The following is a 25,007-nucleotide window of genomic DNA, read 5'->3' on the forward strand; positions in this document are numbered from 1 at the left end:
ACGGAGAAGTTGTGAAGTTAACCACAACTTGTCTGTCGATGGTGCAAAGGGGAACTGCAGCTCTGCAACCGGATAATAATGGTTTGGTCCGGTCTCTGGTGCTTTCCATCAGAGACTGTGTCCTTGTTTTGGTGGCCACGAAGCTCGTGGTCAATGAGTCTGCAAAAAAACAACTTAATTAAATTACCAGGGTGCTTATTTCCCAGTAAAAAATAGCGACTGGTGAACGAGGCATCTCTTTTTTATGTTTACTTTTATCAAACTTGGAGAATATCTTTGTTTGCAGGCTTGAGTCTAAATTATGATTCAATAATACATTATAATCTAAAAATCAAACGCAAGGATGTGTTTCCAGTTACAGCAAGTATTAGTATATAATATCAAAGTCAGCACACACAGAATCCTCATGGTTTTGAAATATAGAATAATAATAATGTGGTTATTAAGTATTTGTATACTGACAAGTAAACCACTTTATAATTATTTAAATATAACATATCGTTATTGCATAATGTAGCCTGCTGTTCCTTCATAATACCTATTTGCAGCACAACTAGTAAATATATAAACACTCAAACAGCCATTGATTTTTTTATTATTATTTTTTCTTCAAGGGGAAATGTTATTTTTCTCTTTGTCATAGTCCTCAACTCTTCTTCACCTTCGACTTTGCAAACAAAGAAAAAGCACTCCCCTTTCAACTCCTCCAACTCAGGGAAAATACAAATAAAACAAAAACAAAGAGGGAAGGATTCACCAGGCCTGAGCAAAACAGTAGTACGGGGGAAGCCTTCCTCCCCTCTCCCGTCCCCCCAAAAACGTCCCAAGAGTTAACAATCAACACAAGTCTATGGACAGCAATAGAAATAGAATACATACGATGCACATTTTTATAAACTCATTTCCATTCGATAAACGCTCTGCTTACATGAATCGCTCTTCATTGGTCACAGTTCCCTTAATAATTGGCGATCTATTACATCACTGTCCTCTGGTGCTCCCACCGCGCCCCCAAGGCCAAATCTCATTGCACAGGAGGGGACCGATAGCACACGGCTGCGTGAGCTGGCTTTGGTACGAACATGATCAACTGTTGGTGGCCGTTGTCGAGTGGAGTCGGAGGAGCTAAACCGGGGTCGCTGCAAACGATGAGAATGTGTACTGGAGATTATTCTCGACAAGCCCTTATCCCGTTTTCTCCGTCATCGCTGGGCAGGGCGAGCAGGCACTGCCCCTGTTCAGCGATGTTCTGTGATTTATGTTTGTTAACTTAAGGCAATTAAACTCAGCTATTCGTACTTCTACTGAGTGTGGAAGGGTTGGGGGAGGAAATAATACAATAAATATACGTATAGGTTTTTTTTTATGATGTCCTCTTCACATAGTGCAACACCAGAGATGTCATGTGTTACTACTGAGAAGTCAATGTGTGGGAGGGAGAGGTCACCTTCAAGCCCGACTGAGATTTACAATACTGCAGGAGTGGCATAAATAAAAAAATGTAAAAAGCACAGTGAATCATCTGTCTATGTGTGTGTTTACTGCTATGCTTACGTGAGCATACACCCCACGGCTTCCGCTGCAAAGGCAGCAAATGGTTATTACTTACTATACGTGATGAAATACTGTATTGTACATTAGGACTGAACTGCAGAATTAATTGGCTGCAGTTGATCAGTTGGTACCAGTGAGCTTGAGCTTTACAACTTGCATTTTACAAGAAAGCGTGCTGGTCTTTGATCCTTTTCATTGGAATGGAATCATCATAATAAGCATAATAATTCATCATAATCATCATCATAATAATAATAATAACATTAAGAATATACAAATGATGGATACAGAAGTGATACAAAATACCCTACGTTAAAACAAACAAAAAATGAAAACGAGATACCACAATCAGACATGCTTCGAAGCGGTTATGTTTGGCAAGAAAGCAGTTTTTGTTGTATCGTTAAAAACCTCACAGTGAAAATAGTTATGCCCCTTCAGGATTATAAAGCACAGCATTCAGTCAAAATCAATATATATACACTACCGTTCAAAAGTTTGGGGTCACTTAGAAATGTCTTTATTTTTCAAAGAAAAGCACTGTTTTTTCAATAAAGATAACATTAAATTAATCAAAAATACACTCTATACATTGTTAATGTGGTAAATGACTATTCTAGGTGGAAACGTCTGGTTTCTAATGAAATATCTCCATAGGTGTATAGAGGCCCATTTCCATCAACTATCACTCCAGTGTTCTAATGGTACATTGTGTTTGCTAATCGCCTTAGAAGACTAATATCTGATTAGAAAACCCGTGCAATTATGCTAGCACAGCTGAAAACAGTTATGCTGGTGATATAAGCTATACAACTGGCCTTCCTTTGAGATTGAAGTTTGAAGAACAAAATTAATACTTCAAATATTAATCATTATTTCTAACCTTGTCAATGTCTTGACTATATGTTCCATGAAATGTTCAATTCATTTGATAAATAAAAGTGTGAGTTTTCATGGAAGACACGAAATTGTCTGGGTGACCCCAAACTTTTGAACGGTAGTGTATGTATTTATATATATATATTTCTTTCATCTATTTCTTCTTCATAGAAGAATCCATCTGTGTGTTACCAATACGTTGAAATCCAAGGTTTTCTTCCCCCCCTCCCCCCCTCCGAAGGCTCTGATTTTGAACTTCCTTTCTTTCCGTCTGCAACCCCACCAAAAAAAAATGTCTTTGAAAGGGAACAAGCTGCGATGACAATATCCTGTAAGGTCTGAAACCGGCTGCACACCGGCTGCTCGAGCTCTAAGGAACCAATCTGACATGGAATGAGGATGAAGAGGATCCTAATCCCAGCTGGAGCTACTTCTAGTCCTCACAGATACAAAATATAGATTTCAGATATCGCCTTCTAATAACATCTGTAGTCGTCTTTAAGTAATTTAGTTTTCTTTCGAGGTTGAGGGCAACGTCACAATTTAAAGTGATCAGCTTTGTTGCCTGAGTGACAGACTAAATAAATAAATTGTACATATTTCTAAGAAAACAATGACGCAGCCTGTGTTGCCAGCAGTTGGCCATAAAGACAGAAGGGTTCACACGGCCTCCTCCCCTAAAAAAACCAAGCGGTGATCATTGCTGACTTTAGCGAAAACATATCAGACATGTCTTGCCTTGCTTTTAGTAAATACTTTAGTCTTTGGTCAATATATTCCTCCTCAGTTTATACATATATCCATACGCGCACAAATATGCACTTGCATACACACTTATAAACGTGTAATAAACTGGATATTTGTGCACCTATGTATCCACACTTTTTCATAAAGGACCTTTTGCACAAAACATCTATATTTAAATAAATAATCAATTCAGAAACAAAGTATGAGTACCTGTTCATGTGAAATAAAAAAGAAATAAAACCAACAAACCTCAGAGTAAAAACTAGAAGGTAGCCTTATGTACAGCGTTAAATCTTCTTTTGACACAGGCTAAAAGGCGTTGTTTTACAGACTTTGCATCTTTCAAGAAGCCTGAGAGAGAGGCGAGCGAGACATGAGGAAAAACACGTGTCCTTCAACATGTGATGTGAGCCAAAATGGCCGCCAAACGAGAACATTTCTTCCTCTCATCAAGAACACTTTCCTTTTTGAAGTCTTTAAAAGTTTATTTCATTCCCCCCCCCGCCCGCCCCTCTGTACTTGGGATTCATTCAAGTGATGGCGTCTCTAGTTTTTTAAGCCGTTCGGCCACACCGTGAGTCCTCGCTGCGTGGCGCCGTGTCTCTGAAGCGGGGCTCGTCCCCTCGTCGTCGCTGCTGCTGCCGCCGCGGCCGCTAGCTGCCGGGCGGCCCTTCGTTCAGGAAGTAGGTCGTCATCTCCCCTTTACCTTTGACCTTAACGACCCCCCGGTACTCCAGCACGTAGCCTTTGTTTGCGAGCACCTGGTAGAGGTCTGTGGTCACCTGAGAGGGCAAAGGGCACATTGTTCATGATGATTCTCTGGCTGCGTCCTCTCAAATGGAACTGTGACAGTGGAAGGATACTGATGTCAGCTCTTATGAGGCAACACTTTCTCTCTTTTTGATTGGCTAGAAAACCGTCGCTTTATTCCAAAAATAATGACTATCAAATCCCATTTTAAGGCTTCTATAGTCAATATTTACGGAGTCATTGGGACACATTTCTATGACCTTATGTAACAGTTTAGCTCCACACCTTCCTTTTTGTATTAGTTGTTTTCATCCTGTCTCACTAACTATCACGTCATTCCAGATCCTGCTTCCCATCTCGTCAATCCAACTCCCTTCACCTGCCTCTGATCACCTCGTTAGTCCCTCATTACCTTCACCTGGTCCTCACGCCCTTCTCACCTGCAGCCCATCCCCTCATTAGTCCCTCACTATTTAGATCCCTCACTTCCACTTGTCCTCTGCCAGATTGTCTTGTTTCTCAGACCAAGCCCTCGAGAGTTCCACTTTGTGTTTGTTTATTCGGTCTGTTCCGTTCCTGACAATACTTTCAGTAAAGGATCTTTATCAGCATTATCTGTCTCCTGAGTCGTGCATTTGGGTCCACCCTAAGCCCGTCGTGACACCTTAAGTGTGACACACGAGTTCTTACTATAATCGACAAGGTAGCGGCCACTTTATTAGGCACACCTCAACAATCTAATGTACTTCTGCCATAAAGTATATTTTTTGAATGGCGACATCTAAAAGCCATATTCTTCGTATGTGATCACAATCTGTGTTTATTGTTGTCGTTACGATTTTCTGTACTGTAATTTTATATAATGTTGCCCTATTCTTTATACACACACACACATGTCTGTCTTGTTTCGCTTGAGTTTGTTCTGAAGATGTGAAGCGAGGGTCTGAGGACAGAAGGTGTTTGTTTTGCTGCAGCTGTAAACATTGTGAAGCCGCTTGAAGAAAATGTGGGATTAATAATATCGCGCTAAATAAATATAATAGACTTGCCTTAAATGTCGCCTGTAACATTCTCCTGTTGTCACCATCATAGGCGTTAATTAAATAATGTGTTTAGCGATGAGGTCATAGTTAGTGGTGGTGTTGTGCAGAAACATTTCTAATACTGTGCCTCATATTACAGCCTATAACATCAGCAATAAACATACTTGAAATGTACAGATCTACAACAATCCGTAACAACTCAACGTTATAAACTTGGGAACAAGGTGATTTGAGGCCGCCGTATTGTATTACAATACATTCTCCAGGTGTGCCTATCAAAGTGACCACTGAATGCAACATTGCTCAAAATGTTCAAACCCATTTTGATGGTGAGATGTATTGATTAACAGGAACATAAAAGCCATTCATCTCACGGCTGAATGTGACCAGCTGTGACGGGACACCTACCTGTATGCAGTCAGGTACACCTGTGCTGTCCATCCGACTGGCCACATTGACCGTGTTGCCCCAAATGTCATACTGAGGTTTCCGTGCACCGATAACCCCGGCGACCACCGGTCCGATGTTCAGACCTGGCGAGCACAGACGCAAAACTCCTCACTGCATCGCCGGAGCTATGGACGTTTTTTTTCTTCCCGTTGACCACGTCGGGAGAACCTTCGAATGTGCTTTTTCCCGAACGCTCGAATCTCGCTTACCTATCTTCATCTGGAAGTTGTTGAAGGAATGCTCGTTGATGTACTTCATCTGCTCCCTCAGCCTCATGGCGTAGTCGGCCAGAGCGATGATGTGCGAGCGGCCCTCCTTGTCGTAGGTGGAGTCGTTGAGCCCGGACGCCGCCATGTAGGTGGAGCCAATGGTCTTGATCTTCTCGAGCTGCCTGTACTTCTCTTCGCTGATGATCTGAGAAACAGACGGCGGTTACATTTCGTGTGACGCGAAAGGTCAACGCGCGGGACGACGCACCGAGCTTTGCCGAAACACGCCAGCCGGCGAACTTTACCTCGTCAAAGTCGGCGATGATCTCGTTGAGCAGCCGGAGACACTCCACTCCCTCGTTGTTGGCCTCCAGCTCCACGTAGAACTCGGCGAAATTGCTGATGGAGGCGAACATGACGGCCACGCACTCACAGGACTGGTAGTATAGCTCGTCGTTGCGCCGCTCACGCGCCAAAAAGTGAGCGGCTACGTCCTTGGGCAGAATATTATGGAGGAGGCGACGGTTGTAGGCTTGCAGTTCCTCCATCTCCTCCTTCTCCTCTGTGGCCTGCGAGCGAACGATCTTTATTAGATATATTCAGCATTTATGAATGCGGTGACAAAATGTCTGGCGGGGGTCGAGGCGTGGACAAGATTGCAGATATTCTATTAGATGACATTAATAAACTGTGAGCCCACTCCATTATCTCCTCCAGCCTTTGCGTGATTGTGAAAGGAGTGTGTGTGCATGGTCGGATGGCGCCCTCTAGTGGACGCTGAACATACCTCTAGTTTCCACAGGAAGTCGAGGCGTGCGGTGGATTCAACCTGCTGGGCGTGCAGGTACAGTGCCAGGACAAATACTGTGAGGATCACTGGAGTCATGACCCTCAGGGACACTTTGGTCACGACGAATGGGCTGCAGAGTGACGAACACATGGCCACATTCACGGAGAGAAAAAAGCTTTAAGATGATAGAAGAGGACATAAACATCTTCGAGAGTCACATTGAATGTAATCTTACTTACCACTGGTTTGTAGCATTGAAACTGGACCTAAAAGAACACAAACACTCTGGTTAATGGACATTAAGTAAATAATCATTACAATATGAATGAGTTAAAAGTGTTTCTTGTGTTAGTACACATTTGTATTCTTACCATTGAGCACTAGTTTCATTTAAATCACTAAAAAGGAAGAAAAAAACAGTAAAATTAGAACAAATATTGAAATATGCAAAACTCTTGACATTTAACTAAACTAGCATTTAATGTTAAAAGTCATAAATGCTTTAATATATGGCACAAATAGGGGGCTGGGTATATTTTCCAAACATTTGATATGGGTAAACATTACTTTAGCTACAACACTGGTACCAATATGATACTTTTTCAAGACCTCAGTTTGGGGAATATAAGAATGTTAAAACACTTTTCATTTCACAAAATACGGCAAACTGCTCAATGCAGGGCTGATAAAAAAGAAACCCCTTTTGTTTCTAAAAAAAAGACTAAAGTTGGGGAACTTGACTTCTTTAAATGAAGAAAAGTAGTGAAAGAGTAAAAAATAAAAATAAATGCCGACCAAGCATTTAATACAAACTTTCGATACCCTTGATGCTCATTGACAGACAGGTTTTCAATAAGTATTGAGGTTCAGCTCAATACTTCAGGTTTAATTCATACAACATTACCCCCCAACCCCCCACCCACCCACCCCCCGCCTCCACATTATATCCCACGTCCTGTGGCACTTACATGGCATTGGAGGTGACAAAGAGGTCTGCGTTGTCGAACAGTGCTACTTGTGGCCACTCCACCAGCAGCAGGAAGGTGAGCTGGATGAGCAGCATGAGGGCCAGCTTCCCTATGCTGCTGATCTGCAGGAACACCGAGCAGGCCAGCAGCGTCAGCAGCACGCTGTAGCTGAAATACTGGAGAGCAGCATCACAAAGAGCTATTATCGACAATAGATCTCGGGGAGGAAGGGAAAAAAACACACACAACTGCAAATGTGACATTTTTATTATTTAAAAAAAAAAAGAGAAATCTTTGACCGGTGTGGCACGGGGGAACCCTGAACAGCGGAGTGGCCACGTAACAATGTGGATATTCACCTCAGGAAAAGGGCAGGAGGGGCCTCGGCTCGGGCAGATCTCCAGACCCCCTTCAGCGGACACATTCAGGCTGCGGATCAAACAGGGCGTCACCAGCGCTGCAGTGGTGTTCAGCTTCTCGGCAACACATTGTTCCAAGCTCATGGTGTCACAGGCAAACTGCAGTGAAGCCAAACACACACACACACACATATTCAGCATGGTTTTCAAATACATCTGTATATGTGTGTCTGTCTCTTTAACCTCACCATATTAACAAAGGCAGAGATGAAAACGAGGATAATGGTAAATACTCCGACCAGGGTGCTGTTGGTGCGAGACTGGACAATCTTCTTTGAAACCGTCTGCATTGCAGCCGGAAAGAGCTACAAAGAGGACGGGTACGATTTACACAGTTAAGACATACACAGGGAATGACGGACACGCAACAACGATATGTTTGTGTGATTTGAAAACCCGTGCTAACCTTGATGCAAGAATATATGGCACAAATAAAAAGGATGTTGACGAGAATGACGAAGATACTGATGTAGATTCCCAGCATGACCGGGGTGCTGCAGGGGAGGAAACATAAACACAGTTATGGAAAAACATTTAGGGTTCTTTCACATCAACGCTGTCAATCAATTGTTCTGGAATGTGACTTTGTCAGAGCAGATATATATATATATATAAACAAACTTTGTGAGAGCAGATATATATCTATATATATATATATAGATATATATCTATATATATATATTTCACAAAGTCATATATCTACATGAATATGTATATATATATATATATATATATCTGCTCTCACAAAGTAAATACATATTTATTTATTTAATTTTAAATAAAGAAGCTTTACTTTTACTTAGACATCTGCTTATTGTGAAGTGTTGAGCTTGCGTACATTTATTATACAAGTGATGCACTGTGTATTCATGCAAGATCATTCGCTAAAAATGAAAATGACTGTATTAAAGCATTTAATTAATAACACGTGACACCAACTTTCAACCTGAAATATTATGGAACAAGACACATAAGTATGAAGTCTTGTTGTAGTCTCTTTATTTTTAAAGAGTTTATTATCGGAATTAATAGTCCAAATGCAGAGGAAAGTCACCAAAAGGGTCCAATCAGCTACCTGTTTACCACCTGGTTAATTTTGAATAAGTCAGAACACAAAGGCATTCAGAAATTTATTTATTTACTTATTTTACAGACCAAATTAATTAAACTACAGGTGTGAAAGCGACCTTAAAAAACACACAGTACACACTAGTACATCCAGCATGTGAATGGTTGAAGTACTCACTGTGGGAAGATAACAATCTGTATGAAGGATATGAAGCAGAAGACTAGCAGAGTACACGCAATGTAGCCTCCAAAACGATCGTCCACCTTCTTGGAATACTGCAACGGGAAGCAGCAGAAGAGGAGAGTCAGATACGAGCAGCAGCCGGTTGCCTCCCAACATTAATTATATTTAAGTTGAAGAAGCACAGATGATAATCACAGCTGGGCAGTAATTCAATGGGATAATTCATCGTCTTTCTGCCGGAAAATTATCGTGATGAAACCATGTATTGAGATACCGTTTAATACAATCACCTTGTCTAAATTGTAAATACTCAATGCACCAACAAAGAATTGTCAGAAATTCTGATTTAACTAATTTAAATCCAATTATTGTCTTAATCTGATTATCATATATGTGTGTGCATGCATATAAACAAAGCCAGTGTATGGCTGTGCATCTAAATCATTTCATCTCTCAATTTCCCTTGAAACTGTTGTATATTTTGCACGAAAGTTCACACAGGACTATAATGCTTTTAATATAATTATATATTTTACTTTCATGTGCTTATTGCATATAGAATATTAAATTACCAGTAAACATGCAATATCATGACATAAATCAATATCGAGGAATGAAATATATATATATATATTTATATATATAGGGTAAGAGGTCGTCGATGTTTGTCAATATATATATATAAATATATATATATATAAATAAATATATATAAATATATATACACATTTATATTTATATATATAAATATATATATATATATATATATCAGGAATGGGGGTCTGAGACTGGACCTTTTTCTCCAGGCTGGACGTCTGGAAGGTGAGTAGAAACTTCTTCACATGGTCTTTTCTTAGCTGGTCGATGCTGCGAGCGTCGATGGCTCTCCCCAGAAACTCATCCACCTCGTCCTCCGGGTTTATGGCCTCCTGAACGCAACGGCTGCAAAAAGATAAACCTCGTTAATGAAGCGCAGCAGCCTTTCACACGCGTAAACAACAACAACCACAACAGCAGCAGCAGCGGCGCTCACTTGTCTTTACTGGAGGTCTCATCAATCCCCTGAAGAAGAAGAAAGAGACACACATATTATGACTCTGCAGCACCGGCTCGAGCAACGGGAAACGGGTGCGTCGGGGTCGAATCTCACCATTTGTCTGAAGACTTTGGAGTCTTTGGTTCTGGAGAAGGTTCTGTCGGGGGCCCAGCGCGGCATCAGACCCTCGTTAGAGTTGGCTCTCGTTCGCTGCATCTTCGCCATCATTGCCTTCTCCTCCTTCTGCTCGGAGGGAAGAACACGAAGGCTTGACCGGCTGTTCTCATGCAACACAGTCAATCACAATATAAAGTGAACTAGAAGAGTTATTTTTTATCAGTGGAGTTAGCTCAGGACCTTGGATTATGCCGACTTCTCGTTTTTTTCATGTCATAGTGACGTGTCACCGTTGATCAAAAAGATTAAATGCGGGTAAGCACATTGTCATCCAAATAACACGATTGTGACTAAATCATATTTTTAGATTTGTTACATGCTCATATTTCAAATGTGTGCGGTGATATGCGGAGGTGGGGTCCTCAAAGTGTGTGCTAAAAGGCTCACGAGCAATAAACCATGATAATATTATCAATAATTATTAAAATCAGAGTATGAATAAGGATTATAAAAAACAAAACAATTATAAATAAATGTAATTAGTCTGATTTTGTTCACTGACCCGTTTCTCGCTGCATCCGAGAACCAAGAAGGTCTCGATGCTGTTGTCCTTCAGGTACGCGTTCCTCTCACCTCCAAAGCCGGGCTCCACCTCGTAGTCTCCGTTAAGATACTGCAAGGTGGCCTTCGTGATGTGGATCCGCCTACGACGGAAAGACGCGGGACTCGTAACGTTTTTGGTAGACGCAGACGACATCGGTGAGCAATATTATTGTTGTGCTTTTTCAATACGGAGCAGTACCTATATATCATCTGTGTATTTACTGATGAATTAGTCCCACACATAGAATTACACAGTATCTAAAGTTTACCGTTTACCCTTATTTGTATTTTTAAAAAGCATCTTCATGAACATGTGTATTATCCATCGTAGCTGTTGTCCACTGTGGTGGTTTTTGTGTCATGTGATCGTGAACCTGTGTTTATTGCCCTCACCCCGCTTTGCCTCCCGCCTCCATGTGATTGGCCAGCGTGACGTCGTTTGACCACACGTCAAACTGCCACTTCCTGAGTCCCAGCACGCCGCAGTGCACTCGCCCGCTGTGAATCCCGACGCGCATGTTCACGTTGACCCCCGTGACCTCTCGCACCAGCCTGCGGACACACGGCCATAAGACTCAGAAGAGACACCAACAACAACAAAAACTCCCCCCCCCCCCCAAAAACAACAACACACACATGTGTGCAAACACCGTTCATACTCACGAGATCGCCTCTATCATGTCGACGCCCATCTCCACGCAGCAGTGGGCGTGGTCAGCGCGGGGTTCAGGCAGCCCGGACACACAATAGTAACAATCACCCAGAATTTTAATACGCAGACAGTGATTCTCCTGAGAAAGGAAGAGAGGAAACAAAAAAAGGGAAGATAGGAGATCACAAGTGTCCAAAAGCTATCTGAGGACTTGAATAAAGGAAATGCATTTTGGTCGCTGTCATATGTTTCAGGTGAGAACACTCATGTCATTTAACTGTGATGACTGGAATCAGGTATCCTGGACTTAGAAACGATCAACGCCTCCAAAGCTATGCCCCGAAATGTCAAACCCAAAAACCCAAACAGACATGTGGATCCTTACCGACGCCAACTTGTCGAAGCGGGCGAAGAGTTCATTGAGGGTCATGACCAGCTCCTGGGCCGTGCACTGGGAGGCCAGGCTGGTGAAACCCTCGATGTCGGCAAACAGGATACTGAGGACGCCATTGAAAAGAGGAGGGAAGACAAACATGTCGAAGTTTTAACATCGGCAACGGGGAAATTATAAGGAACTGTGAATATATGTCCGTCCCTACGCAGCAGCAACAGCAGCACTAGAGCTTGACACTATCCGGGGCTGCTGACCTTGAGAGGCAGGAAGTTTGACCTTGAGCTCTTCTGAAGAAGATATGTGCCAGAATGTGTATGTGTGTGCGCGTAGGGGTTTGTGTGTGTGTGTGTGTGTGTGTGTGTGTGTGTGTGTGTGTGTGTGTGTGTGTGTGTGTGTGTGTGTGTGTGTGTGTGTGTGTGTGTGTGTGTGTGTGTGTGTGTGTGTGTGTGTGTGTGTGTGTGTGTGTGAAGGACAGAGGGGCTGTGTGTTTGCTCAGTGCTGTAATTGAATGTGTGCCGAAGCTCTCCATCTTTGGGGATTATCTTATCTTGGCTGCTGGTGATTAAGTATTCCCTCACTAGTGTTAATTAGCCTCCACTCTGCCAAACCACTCTACCCTCCTATGACTCTGTGAGCGCACTTGCATTAGTGTGTGTGTGTGTGTGTGTGTGCGTGCAAATTATGCTGTGAGTATAAATTAGGCGAAAAAGTGCACAACGTGTTTAATTTCCTGGAATCCAGTGAACCCAGTCCTTGTGTTTTCAGGAAGTCGTGTCTGTGCTTAATTAAAGTTCATCTTACACACAAAAGATCCCCCGACGAGTTTTATGAAGCCAGTTTAAATTTTAATTCATGGGAAAAAACATGAAATGCGGCACCGAGGCCGAGCGTCCCGGCTGACCTGACATTGTCGTGTTTCTGGATATAGATTTTATGGAACATCATGTCTTCCTTCTTGGCATTGATGTCAGCCTTCATCTCCATGGCAACGTGCCTTGGCAACACTGAAAGCAACAGACGTTCCTGGAAAAACACACACACACACACAAGAAACTATATACAGATTGTGTCATTCACAATAATATTGTCTATGTGTGTTTTTTATTTTAATTACAAGGCAACATGTTTGAGTTTTAGACTGACACGCATAGCCCTCCTTAATCAAAACAATAACAACGAGTTTGATGACTTTGTGACGGAGCATGGGAGTTGTTCTCAGATGAACGTCTCTCAGTCGGGCCTCACGGGGGGAGACGAGGCGACGTTTAAAAGTCGTATTATTGTTACATTTATTCACGTTTACTCATTTCTTTCCAATAAAAAAGCAGTTCTGTTAATTTGCTAATATACCACGATAATAATGAGTGGACTAACAGCTACTGTAATGTTATAATACAGAGCTATTTAAAAAATAATAATAACTTAAAGATCCTGATGAACGATGTTTTAGTGTCATAACGTGACCAAAAGATTTGGCGGCCGTCATGCGCCGACTGTCTTGTTAATGATCTATTTAAATATATTATCAACAAATTAGGTCTCTATTAGATAATAGAATAATAAATATACTGTGTGGCAAAAAAACAGCAGTGAATAACCGTGCTCCCCCATTTCTTTTATTTTTTATTTTTTACATTTTAATTATTTAATTTATTTAATTTATTTAATTTATTTTATAAATTTTATAAATTTTATTTATTTATTTCATTTATTTATTTTATTTTATTTATTTTATTTATTTTATTTATTTTATTTATTGTATTTATTGTATTTATTTTATTTATTTTATTTTATCTTTATTTTTTATATTTATTTTTTATTAACAACAATATTCTCACTATACAGAATGGAATCCTTAAGCGTATTCAATTATTAAGTAATATAAAGTTGAATTATTATTTTTGTTTGTAAAATCATAATGTGCATAGCTAGTTAATTTAATTATACATGTAGTGGAGTAAAAAGACTTGCTCTTTAAAAATATTGGATGAGTAGAAGGTCAAATACTGACACGGTGAGAAACCTTAACGGAAGAGCAAAGATGAATCTGGTATGCCTGAACGCCCAACATTAATCATTACTGTATTCACATGTAAATGAACTTTTCTAAGTGAACTGACCCACTGAACTGACATTACGAAGCACATTGACAGCTCCATGTGAGCAAATCACAGTATTGAAAGTTTCTCTGTCAACGTCACCGCTGACTCAATCCCCGGCTTCAGATTTCAAATGATTCCCGTGAGTTTTCATGCGGTGACGTACAAATAATTAAAAAAGAAGCCTCTTTTATTGCATCGTTACTCGCTAGATTATATTATTTCTAAGTACTTATTAAAAACGGGAGCTATTGTTTGTGAATGCAGATAGTCCGGGTGTAACTGAGGCTCCTGCAGAGTGCGTTGCATTGTGGGTTGTTTGTGTGTTTATGCCTACCTGCTGTTGATTCTCCCTCTGCAGGTGCAGCCTGGCCTGGATGTATCCTCTGGTCTCCTGGAAGGCTTGCCTCTGGGACACCTCGGCGGGGTAGTGGGTGCAGATGCCGATGATGTTAGTGCACAGGAAGATCAGGACGTTGGCGCTCACCTGGAGAGACGAGAGAGGAGGGAGGAGAGGAGGCGGTCAAGCTTAAGGTACGAGGAAGAAAGGAAGGGAGTGAATCAATCAGGCGTTAAGCATAAAAGTACGCCGGAGTAAAGTCAAATATTTATCGTCAGACTAGACAAATGGTACATTTCTCATGTTCCAGCATTGTTGTTGTTGTTTTATTGCTTTCGGAACAGCGTGGTTTCATGAATCAAAACCTCTGTCATACCTGAGAGAGCAAAAGAAGCAGAATTTACTCATTTACATTGTGTAAATACAGATTTTATTTTATTACCTTCGCATTGAAAATGCGGAAGGTAATGTTTTGATCGCCGTGTATTTATTTATTTATTTAATTATTTGTATGCGTGTTACTCGCATAACACAAAAAGTATTAAACCGAATCGCATGAAATTCGGTGGGATGATTGGTTATTATCCGGGGACCATTTGATTAGATTTTGGGATCAATCGGGTCAAAGGTCAAGGTCATGAAAAGGTCAAAATCTTCTTTTTACCATAACGCGGTCAATTTGTATCCAATTGGCATGCAACTAATGCCAAAATGTTCATAATTCAATGCCCAATCTTGTGATATGTGAAGGTATGCGCTCTACCGAGTGCCCGTTCTAGTTTTATTGTGGATTTACCCCCCTTAAAATCACTCAAACTTTTTATAGCCGACAACGAGAGCAGCGTATAGCGATAGATATAGATCGTCTCCAGTGCTGCTCGTCACATAAAAACATGAACCGAAGACAAACTTTTTTATTGCACTCTTTCTGAGTGTCACATTATTGAGATTATTTTCTCAAACATTTCCATCCTCCTTTCTTTCCCCCGAGAGACTCAAGACAAACTCTTTGTGCATTTCCTCCATGAGATTAGTTGACAAAGTATTTATGATCAATACGGAATAAGAAACCTTCGACACACTGACATCTTCTGGGTAGAAATGGAAACACAATAAAGGCCGAGAGGTTCTGGTCACGTTGCTATCACAATCTGAATGGCAATCTTTCTTCAATGGAGTAAATACATGTTAATTCCTTTATTTTTAAAGCATTCTCATTTTATTTAGCTCAATAGTCGTCGTCCATAGAAACTAAATAAAAGTATTTTCACCACACGACAACGACATGTATATGTTAGCTCACTTATTTGGGTCAAAAGAGTCATAAGAACACATTTCTTGAGAAAGTCATCCAGAGAAACATCTTGACTTCCTGTGTTGGCTGATAAGCAACAAATTAATTTCGCGTATTGTGAAACAATAGAAAATGATTTACAATATTGACATGTGAATTTAAAGTTCTTATTATTATTCTCTGTGGTGATTCTGTATCTCATGTTTCTTCAAGTACCTGTAGAAGTTCTCCAGTTTTGTTTAGAGGATAAATATTTATTTTAATTAATTTAAAGTTTCCAGTATTGGTGTTGAAATAATTGCAGATCAATCATTATCTGATGAAGTAACTTCAGTGACAGCACATTGTATTATATATTAAATATTACATTAGACCTGAGGGAAGTAACGCACTTCATTAGAAACAATTGTCTTTTAAACAACATTCACTAAACACAATGGAACGGTTAGAGGCTCCACATATCTTTACAAAAACAACAGGAATACTTAACTTTAATGGACCTTTAAAATAATTTTAATCTGTCATAATTATAGTATCTTTAAAGCAGAAATATCAATTATGGGGCTTTGTTTAAAACATGTTTACAGTGAATCGGAAAAGGTGTGTATGGAGAGAACTGTTGCAGCATTAATTAGAAATACAAATAATAAAGAAAACACAGTAAAAACTCTGAAATAGAGAAAAGTATCAGAACAAGTTTTGAAGTTTTTTCCGGAAACTTTCTACTTTTTACATCCCCAAAAATGAGTCTGTTATCCCAAGCAGCACACGTTGAATCAATAACTGCACTATGTGTCGGACGGTTCTGGCTACCACTTAAACCTAAATAAGATTTTCAAATGTATTAATTCCTTTCATTTAATGTAGCCAGTGCATTATTTTAGAACATTGCACAGGCAGTTTAACAATAACGAGTTAGCAAGTGTACATTATCAGGAATTAAAGGACACCCTGCAGCCAATCAGGATCCAGTAATCACCCAGACAATGCTATAATGTAAATATATAGATGGTGAATAATGAGAATAGCAAAGGATGATAAAGAATATAAACGGATGGATTGGAGTTCAAGAAGAAAGCAAACAAGGCATGTGGGGTGAAATAGACAAACAGCCGATAACATGAAAGATGCTGAGGAAGGAAAGAAGTGGTAAGGAGCAGGATGAGGAAGGAAACAAGACAATGTTAGCATGACAAGAGATCTGCAGAGAGAGAGAGAGAGAGCGAGAGAGAGCAGGACGGTGACATTAGGCAGATGGCTCAGAGCGCTCAGCTCTGTTTACTTTACTCTCACTGAAAAAGCAAAAACAGCCACGAGACAAAAGTGAAACCTGCAGCAGGATGTGTGTTCGCAGGTGAATGTCTGTCTCCGTGTGTGTGTGTGTGTGTGTGTGTGTGTGTGTGTGTGTGCAGTCAGAGGCTCTAAACGTGCGTTATCGCCGCAGCTATACTGTAAGTTTTCAGTTGAGATTCCCCTCACACGCCGTGTGTCCCGAAGGCTCACGGGCTCAAACTAATCGCTTGCTTTCCTCAAGAGGGACGAGGGCTCGTGGGTTTGCAGAGCACACGGCGAGGTCGTGTGTTTACGCGGCGGCACTCCTGCTAACCTGGAGCACGGCCGCCACGCTCCCAGCGCAGGGGCCCGCAGGGGCCCGCTGCACCCGCTGCACATGCTGCACCTGCTCCTCTTCCTCTGTGCAACAACAACACACTCATTTATCAAAAGTCACGATTTATCACCACGGTCCTGGTTTGGTCCAGCGGGATTATATTCACGCCACTATGCATTACGCTCCTCCCTGGCAGGTGAAGTTCATGACTGAGGTACCAGGGCCGACTAAAAGGGTTATGTTCAGTTTATGGAGACAGGAATTTAATGCAGTTTTTTTTTTGCAGTAAAAGCAGTCGGCGTTTCCCCTCTGGGGAATGATGTGGAGGAGAGGACCTCGGCCTAATCCCAGGATATCTAAATGGTATTATGTAAGAGCGACTCTGATGGAGACAGAACGGGCACAACAACAGGACACACAACATAGATTAAAATGTATTTTCTCCACACACAAAAAAGCCCCTGACCGCTTATTTATACGCAGGCTGAATCAATAAATGACCAACATAGCTCCGTGGATGCGTTGCTGAATAAATGTTCACCTCTGTGCTTGACAAAGAACATCTGCTGCATCTGAAATACCTCCAGAATTAAGTAAAAAGAAAACTACAAAGTATAAATGACTTTGTAAAATAATGTAGTTCGGAAAACTGACACTTTCTTCCGGGGTATCCCAACGTTTACAAAGATACTAAATACATGAATATAATTTTGTGGGATAATGTGTATAAATCAACCATTTTACTATTTGATGGAATGCTGCAGCTTTTCATGCATCCTTAACTTCACTAATTGTAAACATCATATAGCTTCAATGAAGAGCAAGGACAAGCCGAGACTGAATAATATGAAATACTGTGAAATAAGATGATTATAACATTAAGGGGGAGAATTGAGGTGGAAAACTGAGTGTTACGGGGTAAATAATTGCATCATTATTCGTACAAAGAGTGAAATTATAAGAATATATGATCACTATGTGCAACAACAAAAAAGTGCTTTATTCAGAATATAAATCTCTTGTATAATTGAAATATACAGAGTGTCTTGTACCAGAAAAAATCAGAGAATCACCAAAGTTGCTGCAATTCATCATGAGGGTTTTGTTCACAAGGTCACGGCGATCCAGTCAAAAGCACACATGTAAACCTCATGGTGTGCTCCAAAAAAAAGTCAGGGATTACCGAAGTCAATACGATTCATCCTCTGGGGACCATGAATGCATGTACAGAATCTCAGAGCAATCCACCCAACAGTTGAGATATTTCGGTCTGAAACAAAGTGGTGGAAACATGAGAACATACCGATGATGCAGCGATATGCACCTGCCCATCGTTAGTAAGGCCTCAACACCTTCCCTCACCTCGTGACACCCCTCTGAAGATCCCGTCTCACAGTTGGACCGGCGCTAATGGAACATTCAGACACTTTATTTATGATGTTTCTCCTCCTTCATGATGGATTTAGCACAGCAGCCATTTAGTCTCTGGTGCTGACAGTGAGTCTATAAACATTGACTTGTAAGGTCATCCGACTGGGTAAGAATGTTCTTTAAGGAGGAGAGAGCAACGTGAGAGAGAACGGGACATTTAACAGCGTCCCAATGTATCTGGATAGGATTATCTAAAGCAAATCAATACATTGTTATATAAAACAATGGATCACGTGGTGTATATGAAAGAGGTTGAATGAACCCACAGATAATCATCACAGAACTCATCTATAAAACAAGTTTATGCATCTTTTAGCTAATTGTTTTGGTTTTCAGGCCCATAACATGACTGTTTAGTTCACTCTCATTGCTCCCATAGTGTCATTGTTTTTTTAGCCTTAACAAGTAGCTTTTCAGAACTAAAAGAGACTCAATAAAAGTAGACTTTCATTCACCAAATGGCCAGAAAACAAATTCATTAAAAAAAATCTGTTATTGCGGATTAAAGAAAAAACCCAGATGAAGTCCGTCTGTGCAATGAAATAATGAATACAGCCTCTCACAGTCAGCAGGATGTGATTAACAATCTGCACTCGCAAGCCAATTCCATTTCATTTCAAAAGATCTTCATCAAACTATAGCGGAGGTTTCTGGAGAGTGTAAGCCGGGTATCTCTTTTCTTTTCTTTTTCCACGGCATGTTCACACAGCAGTAGGTGACCTGACCTCTCCGTTAATCCTCTCATCCGGCTCTCCATCCCATTTAACAATACTCGGCCAACACCCAGCACTGATCAGAGGAAGGTGTGCTTGTGTGTGTGTGTGTGTGTGTGTGTGTGTGTGTGTGTGTGCGTGTGTGTGTGCGTGCACATAAATGCAAATGTACCGACACCTGGCATCCCGCCTGTGCCCCTCTTCATGTAACCAGACTCTTTTCAAGTCAGTTGACAGAATGAAAAGTTCATCAATCAAAAGCTTAAATATGAACCGAATCTGCGGACCAAAAGCTCTGCAATTTACACGTTAAACCCCTTCAAGCAGATGGGTTTACCCACGCACACGATGTATCTCTTCAGTCAGTCAGTTTAGAAGTCGTTGATTTGCGAGAAGAAGAAAAAAAGCTATGATATGTATGCAGGTTTAATGTTCACCTCCTGACTCAATATTCCTGTTAAATTACTCATTTTGAAAGCCAGCGGTCATTATAGACGTCTTATGCGCGAACGATGGAGATGTGATGATGCTTTTAAATTAAAACCCAATGTTGTTGAAGAGTCTCTCTCCCCCTCGGTGCTTCTTTCTCAGTCTTGTAAAAAAAAAAATTCTGCTTAGCGGTGGCCCGAGACTCACACCCACGGACGGAGACTGTGATTGTCTGCCCTGTCCCTGGTTGTTTCCACCTGTGTCCAATCACCTTCCCTGTGTATTTAAACCATGTTTGTCTCTTCAACGTCGGTTCGTATCGTTTTGCTCGATGCGGAGCTGTGGTTTCGTATTATTCCTCGATTTAAGAAGAATGAAGTTTCTTTGCGGCGTTTGGGGCCTCTCTCTCCGTGGCTACACTCGGGACAAAGACTTAGACATAGTGATGGTGAGATGAAGCCTCATGAGGCATCGAACTTCAGCCAATTGGTTCGAGAAAGGGTTCATTTCTCGAAGCTTCATGTGCTCACGAAACCCCCTACTGGCCAAGTGCATAATCACAGGCAGCTGTATCTAAACCACATAATGTGATGCATTGGATTTTTACCTTCGCATTGAAAATGCGGAAGGTTATGTTTTGATCGCCGTGTATTTATTTATTTATTTATTTGTATGCGTGTTATTCGCAGAACTCAAAAAGTATTGAACCGAATCGCATGAAATTTGGTGGGATGATTGTTTATTATCCGGGGACCAGTTGATTCGATTTTGGGATCGATCGGGTTAAAGGTCAAGGTCAAAGGTCATGAACAGGTCAAAATGTTCTTGAATCGCATGAAATTTGGTGGGATGATTGGTTATTATCCGGGGACCATTTGATTAGATTTTGGGATCAATCGGGTCAAAGGTCAAGGTCAATGTCATGGAAAGGTCAAACTCTTTTTTTTACCATAGCACGATACATTTTTATCCAATTGGCATGCAACTAATGCCAAAATGTTCATAATTCAATGCCCAATCTTGTGATATGCGAAGGTATGCGCTCTACTGTGTGCCCATTCTAGTTTATTTATTTATTTGTATGCGTGTTACTCGCATAACTAAAAAAGTATTAAACCGAATCGCATGAAATTTGGTGGGATGATTGGTTATTATTCGGGGACCATTTGATTAGATTTTGGAATCGCTCAGGTCAAAGGTCAAGGTCATGAAAAGGTCAAAATCTTCTTTTTACCGTAGCGCGGTCAATTTGTATCCAATTGGCATGCAACTAATGCCAAAATGTTCATAATTCAATGCCCAATCTTGTGATATGCGAAGGTATGCGCTCTACCGAGTGCCCGTTCTAGTTGTGTCTGTTATGGCTGTTGGGAATGACTATGAATTACAAAAATGTATGACCAAATAATTTCTATACATAAATTATCACATATGTGCATAATAAAATATTTTTTTAATGTATTCTGTGTATGTAAATGTTCCCAAAATTGTAGTATCATATGATATGGCAGGTTGCGTAATAATGTTATTATGTCACTTTAGGGAAATGGCATGGGCTTAAGCAGGCAGAGGACAGTGAACGTGTGTGTGTGTAACTAGGAAGAGCTGACTGAATATGCTTGTGTAACTTGGACAGTGATGTACAGGACAAGGGACATTTTATTCATTTTTATTCAAAAATAACAGTTTCTCAACAGTTCCATCTTATCACGCCCCCTCCATTACTCGACACACGCTTCGAAGCGTCGGCACATCTCGTAACAACACTACTTAGACATGCACTTGGAGTTAAAACAAATAACCCTGACAAAGGGGGTCTTGAATATGTACGTGATAAGTGCTCGAAATGGAAACTCGCTCCATGTCTCAGGCTAAAATTCCTAATCGTGACCAGTCGATTATCCGTGTAGGAGACATTGTAAGATAACTAACCAATGTGACATTGGCTGGGGTTTGCTGGAGTCTAAACTTCCTCAAATCCAACGAGGAGGAACACAGCCGCTAACTTTAGACAAAGCTTCGTTGTCCTCCGGCTGTAAACCAACGTAGTTCCTTAATGATATGTTAAACTCTCCAAAATAGCACTTCATTACGACTGTAGGCAGTCAGACATGCTAACGTTTCAGCAAACAGGTTTTCATTTTGTGCAGAACGCGGTCACACACACACACACACACACACTATTTAAAAAAACGATGTAGAAAAGTAAACAAAATATGTTCGTTACAAATTTTGTTTGGTTTAGAAAGATTATTCTTGTTCTCTCCAACTATGTAAACAATATTCACCATTAAACCCTCGCTGAATGTTTTGACAGTTGAGCTATAAGTGGACAGATTGGGACGTGATTGGACGATTCTGCTCTGTCAATTGACCCGGCCGCTAAGCCCCGCCCACCCGCTGCTACTCCTTATTCTGGATCACCTGGCCTTTCTAAACAGAAGACAATGAAGTGAAGGACCAACACTGTTTCTGTGAAGCCAGGTTGGTCTTTATTGACTGTTACAATCATTAAAAAGACAATGCAGCATGTTTATACTTTCAGGAAACCGTCAGTACCTATAGCGTAGCATTGAAGGGCTGACTCTAGTTAACTCCACAGATATTTTGTAAAACGAGTATTAACATTACACATCTTACCCACTGGATCTGTTGCAAACAAGCGAACATCAGATCGCTTCAGTTTTTAATGCCGCTAGTTAATTGTTGCACAGTTAAGTGCACCTGCTCCACCTCCCATGAATAAATTGACTCTGACGGTAATTGACAGTTAATCAATGTCGCTCTCTATTACGCAGAGAGCGACATTGTAAGTCGGGAACATTTTTCATGCCTTATTTGCGAGCGTTCTCTCGATCCCTGCATGTTAGTAGGTGTTAACAGGTGTTACACATGCCCCAGGCACAACAATTTACAAAGACTAGCCCGAAATCCACACAAAATGAATGAAGATAATCTGAAACACTTGCATGAGAGTCTCCAGTTGTGGGACCGTGGTCAGAGCTGGCCTATGCTACGCTGTGATTGGCCAGTCTGCATTAGTTGGGGCGCGACTTAGAGAAGGGTCATTTAATCAACTAACTAGAACGGGCACTCGGTAGAGCGCATACCTTCGCATATTACAAGATTGGGCATTGAATTATGAACATGTTGGCATTAGTTGCATGCCAATTGGATATAAATTGACCGCGCTATGGTAAAAAGAAGATGTTGACCTTTTCATGACCTTGACCTTGACCTTTGACCCGATCGATCCCCAAATCTAATCAAATGGTCCCCGGATAATAGCCAATCAGCCCACCAAATTTCATGCGATTCGGTTTAATACTTTTTGACTTATGCGAATAACACGCACGCACGCATACAAAGACACGGCGATCAAAACATTACCTTCCGCATTTTCAATGCGAAGGTAATTAAGCACCGCTTGCTCCAAAACGGTTTGTCTTTGACTACCGGACGGAGTCCCTCAAATACACCGAGAGCAACAGTTCATGCTCACGTGGGAAGAAAAATAACTGCGTGGAGAACAAGACGCTGAATTTACGAGACCGTTCCCCAGAGGGAGCGGTGACTGATGGGATATTGTCGTTGAAGCGAGAGAGCGCAAGTCAGAGCTCATCGGCCTTTGAGGAGCATCTGGAACGCCTTAAAACATCTGTGTTGTCTCAGGCTCTGTAAAACACACTCCACAGCACCCCCGAAACATAATGACGGCGCTTCACTTCGTGACAAAACACAAGAGTCTCCCCCAGGTTCACCGCTATCTTTCCTTGAGAGCGTCGCTTTATTAATGTCCATATTCTTTCATTTCATTTATTTGGACTGGCGCTCACTGTCTCACTTCTAGCCTTTGGGAAAGAGGCTGTGCGTGTGTGTGTGTGTGTGTGTGTGTGTGTGTGTGTGTGTGCGCGGTGCCGGAGCAGCTGCTGGGTTTGTGTACTCAGCCTGAGCCTCATGTCTACACACAGCTCTCACTGCCCTTATCTGAAATGACCAGAACCACGTCCACAGATAAAGAGTCGAGGGCCGCCTGCTCACTCCGCCGGGTGGTCTGCACTCGGTGGAGGGGAGCGTCGACCGGCTGCAGCTCACCGAGACGCACCACAAGAAATGTGTGTCTTATAGTGGGCACACTTCACACACACACACACACACACACACACACAACAAAAAAGTATTTTACGCTTCAGATGAAACGCTATTTTGGAGCACAGTCACCTGTGCGGTCCTGTCATCGCTGTAATTTGTGACAAACAGCGGAGGGAGAGTGTTGTCCTTTCTCATGAAATCATTTTCCAGGACAATGTCAAACGCTTTCAAAATGTATTCTTAGTTTCTAAAATCCGTCGTCAATGTGTCTGACACGAAGCGGTGTCGTTGTGATGCGACACGTAATCACTTGTGCTCAATCGTTGAGTTTACCACTCGTTTAGTCTTTCAATTTCACTTATATTTTAGTCTCCGTCACAGTGAATAGCTTATATGAATAGTCTTTTTTGTATGTGTTATTTACCCTGAATGTAAATGAAGACAGTGTGTGGATCCCCAACATAGATCTCTACAAACATACAAAGGAAGTGTATAAATATCCCAGTATGCATGAGAAGAATATCCTCTTTCACATGGAAAGTCCACACACTCGTGTTTTTATCTATTTCTGCGATCGAAACAAAGGGAAACCTTTCATTACACTGCTTAGATCCGTGTCCCAAAACGCCCCCTCATTCATTATTTCCCAAGGAGTATCATATATGATCGTTTACTCTGTAATAAGAAGTTAATTAGGGCTTTGCATTGTGTGATTGTTAGCAGAAAGTATCGTACTTTTTTTATTCCATCGTGATCATTTTCAAAAACCCTATAATCTGAGAGACAACAAATAAGGTTTAAAGTGACATAACCACATGTCTCACATTTCACTTATTGTTGATCCAGAAATAATCGACACATAGATCAGTAAAACGTCTCGATTAGTTTTTTAAAAGCTCATAACAGATGCAGTTCACCGTGGATTACATAGGCAGATTGTATTTTCCAATCCGTGGAGGAAGTAGTGTTTTATTTGTGTGTTTTGATACCAAAAAAAGAGTCTTAATCATGTGCGTGATGCATCAAATAAAGTAAAAATAGAGCAGGAAGCGGTTAGCTGATATTAGATTTGTTCTTTTAAACAGGAAATGGTGCAAATGTTTGCCTATTGTTTCTGCTCCCCCCCCCCCCCCCGGA

The 25,007-nt window shown here is 41.1% G+C and overlaps 1 protein-coding gene across 1 annotated transcript in view; it reads right to left on the minus strand.

The window, feature by feature from the left end:
- Positions 1-578: 578 nt before the first annotated feature.
- Positions 579-25,007, minus strand: part of LOC130200154 (adenylate cyclase type 6-like) — a 38,238-nt gene continuing 13,809 nt past the window's right edge. The window contains exons 4-24 of the mRNA XM_056424179.1: positions 14,300-14,449; positions 12,765-12,886; positions 11,855-11,966; positions 11,481-11,608; positions 11,211-11,369; positions 10,777-10,918; positions 10,212-10,340; positions 10,095-10,123; positions 9,856-10,003; positions 9,056-9,153; positions 8,216-8,303; positions 7,998-8,114; positions 7,750-7,908; positions 7,391-7,566; positions 6,794-6,820; positions 6,662-6,688; positions 6,420-6,552; positions 5,938-6,201; positions 5,633-5,837; positions 5,382-5,506; positions 579-3,962 (exon numbers count right to left, since the gene is read on the minus strand). Of these exons, the coding sequence (XP_056280154.1) occupies positions 3,834-3,962; positions 5,382-5,506; positions 5,633-5,837; positions 5,938-6,201; positions 6,420-6,552; positions 6,662-6,688; positions 6,794-6,820; positions 7,391-7,566; positions 7,750-7,908; positions 7,998-8,114; positions 8,216-8,303; positions 9,056-9,153; positions 9,856-10,003; positions 10,095-10,123; positions 10,212-10,340; positions 10,777-10,918; positions 11,211-11,369; positions 11,481-11,608; positions 11,855-11,966; positions 12,765-12,886; positions 14,300-14,449 (2,667 nt within the window). The 3' untranslated portion in view covers positions 579-3,833. The remainder of the gene's footprint in view (positions 3,963-5,381; positions 5,507-5,632; positions 5,838-5,937; positions 6,202-6,419; positions 6,553-6,661; positions 6,689-6,793; positions 6,821-7,390; positions 7,567-7,749; positions 7,909-7,997; positions 8,115-8,215; positions 8,304-9,055; positions 9,154-9,855; positions 10,004-10,094; positions 10,124-10,211; positions 10,341-10,776; positions 10,919-11,210; positions 11,370-11,480; positions 11,609-11,854; positions 11,967-12,764; positions 12,887-14,299; positions 14,450-25,007) is intronic.

This window comes from Pseudoliparis swirei, chromosome 9, assembly GCF_029220125.1.
Source record: "Pseudoliparis swirei isolate HS2019 ecotype Mariana Trench chromosome 9, NWPU_hadal_v1, whole genome shotgun sequence".
Classification (NCBI taxonomy): Eukaryota; Metazoa; Chordata; class Actinopteri; order Perciformes; family Liparidae; genus Pseudoliparis; species Pseudoliparis swirei.